Source organism: Penaeus vannamei, chromosome 9 (assembly GCF_042767895.1).
Source record: "Penaeus vannamei isolate JL-2024 chromosome 9, ASM4276789v1, whole genome shotgun sequence".
Lineage (NCBI taxonomy): Eukaryota > Metazoa > Arthropoda > Malacostraca > Decapoda > Penaeidae > Penaeus > Penaeus vannamei.
The window spans coordinates 17,236,060-17,238,559 of NC_091557.1; the positions used below are offsets into that span (position 1 = coordinate 17,236,060).

A 2,500-nucleotide genomic window follows, 5' to 3' on the forward strand; every position below is an offset into this window, starting at 1 on the left:
TATGGTATGATCATGTTTTAGCATACACATATACACGTACACATACACAGTAATGAGTATACGTGCGCGTGCGTGCGAGAGAATGGTGTGTATGTTTGTGATGTGTAGGGGAGGACGCGCAGTAAGGCTAACCCTTTCACCTTCCTCATCCCTTCGCCCCCTTCATATCCCCCCATTCTCGTGGCAGTGTAACTAGTGTTCTTTATCCATGGAGTCCCGGCCCAGATGGGCGTATGTCAGCTGCCCCTTGCCTACTCGTGTTCGGTCGATATTTTGGCTCATGAGTGTACGCATGCATATATGTATATTAGTATTCTTAACATCACTCTAATCATTACCACCATAATCATTATCATTACCTCCGCCAAGAAGGTTATGTTTTTAGTAGCTTTGGTTAGTTATTTAGTTTGTCTGTTTGCTCGTTAGCAGGATAACTCAAAAAGTGTCTTAGCTTTCGATGCCATTAAATTTTGGTGGTGATCCGGATCATGATCCGGATCTAGGATTTTTTTTAATGATTGCATTAGTTACCCCTATTATATTGGCAAAAGGGATAAGTATTATTATGTTTACGGGCATCACCAATGTACTTGAGAAAGAGGGGATTTTAATGTAATTCTTCAAGTGTAAATACTTCTATTGCATCAGTGAACCTATAGCCTTGGCGGAGGTATGTGTTCTCTGTGCTTCTAATTATCCTTGTTATGATTAACATTATCATTTACATGATGTAACATAAAGTAATACATACTATTGTAAGATTAATGATAGTCGTAATAATAAAGCCAACGATTATAACCGGGACTGCAAGAGCTTTCGAATACAGAACCTACTGCTTTCCAGATAATTGACATTCCTCGCCATTCAAAATGGCGCAAGTGCGCACAGCGACTCTCCTCTTCCTGTTCGCCGGGACGTCTACTCTCATCTCGGTGATGATAATAACAGGATCCATTCAGAAACTCATTCAACATACGTCCCGCACTGTCAAGGTAGGTGCTTATGATTTTTTTGTTTTTAAGCGTCTGTGAACACACGACCCCGCTGAACTACAGAGTGAATAAATATTTGTTGTGGAGCTATAAAATGCTATAGTCATACAAGGTATTGCATTCAAATTTCAGGACGAAAGCAGGGAGGAAGCACTTGAAAACATAGACTTCTGGAGGAACGTTGAATTGGAGGAAAGCGATCTGCCTTCCAATATCAACGAAACGGCAGCTCAGACTCAAGTCGAATACAGAAAAATCAGTGTCATGGTAAGTTTTACATTCCGACTTACACCTGCATACTCCATTATATTCATGTGAATATATTACTAATATTTACACAGCATCCAGGGCCAGTGTGGCCAGCTGATACCCTATACTCCCAGGAAGAATCTGAGGGACTTCTCGGAGGGACCGGCGCAATCGACACTGGCGCAGGACTTACGCGCAAAAGCAGAATCCAATGCAATGACGCTGCACTCTGGCGTGTGAAAGATGGTTATTCATTATTAGCCTTTTCCCCTTTTCCTCGATTCCCCTTTCCGTCACCTTTGGCCACAAATGTCTAGTCAACAAAACTTCCATTCACACTTAAAAGCCAATATTGCATATTAAAAGCATTTCCATACCAGTGAATCCGGTAATGTGTGAAGCAATTCTGTACCTGACTGACGTGATCAAAACAGCGCACAAAATATTTTAGGAGAAAAATCTTCGGCGCAAGACCAGCGTCAGATTCATTCTGGCTAAATTCAACCTGGTACATGCACAACTTTGGTCTTTACAATGGAAGGCGTGTCTCAGATGTCAGATGGCACTGTGGAACATGTGCGGAGAGCCCTAAACTGATTTATTTGCCGTAATAACAAAACCAAAATAGTTTTTAAATTACCCTTCTGTAAATCTGAGACTACGATTCGATGGCTACAGCTACAGTTCCTTTGGAATCCCAAGCTCAACCTTATGATTCATTGTTAATCCAGGGCTAACTGTACAAGATGGTCTTTTTCCTCGTGACACTGAGATAGTCCCACATATTGACCTCATCAGGAGACAGACATCTTTTATCGAGAAGCACAGCCGCCGGAGGGAGTGAGAAGCAGCGGGGAAGCGGTCGTTCTTCTCCACGGGGAAGGGTTTTCGTCGAAAAATTGGGAAGAACTGAAAACCATCGGCGCCCTCGCTGCCATGGGCCATCGGGTGCTGGCTGTCGATCTTCCAGGTTTGTGAAATTGACTAAAGCCGTGCATTTCTGTGTCAAAACTATTCGCACCACATACTAATTACGCGGGTAGTGTCTTCTGTGACAGGTACTGCTGCTTGATAGTGATGATTGTGATTATGATGATGGTGGTAATGAATGTAATAATCACAACGATAACAATAATGATTTCTGATGATAGTGATGATGATGATGATGGTGATGATGATGATGGTGGTGGTGGTGATAATAGTGTTGTTGATAATGATAATGATGATGATAATGGTAATCATGATAACGATAAATGAGG

The 2,500-nt window shown here is 42.0% G+C and overlaps 1 protein-coding gene across 2 annotated transcripts in view; it reads left to right on the plus strand.

Moving 5' to 3' along the window:
* The window catches only part of LOC113804251 (putative protein-lysine deacylase ABHD14B), a 21,751-nt gene that overhangs the window by 15,758 nt on the left and 3,493 nt on the right, over positions 1–2,500 (plus strand). For both annotated transcript variants that reach the window (XM_070125398.1, XM_027355091.2), the window contains 3 exons: positions 844–992; positions 1,125–1,259; positions 2,040–2,211. In XM_070125398.1, coding sequence (XP_069981499.1) covers positions 870–992; positions 1,125–1,259; positions 2,040–2,211 — 430 coding nt within the window. In that variant the 5' untranslated portion in view covers positions 844–869. The remainder of the gene's footprint in view (positions 1–843; positions 993–1,124; positions 1,260–2,039; positions 2,212–2,500) is intronic.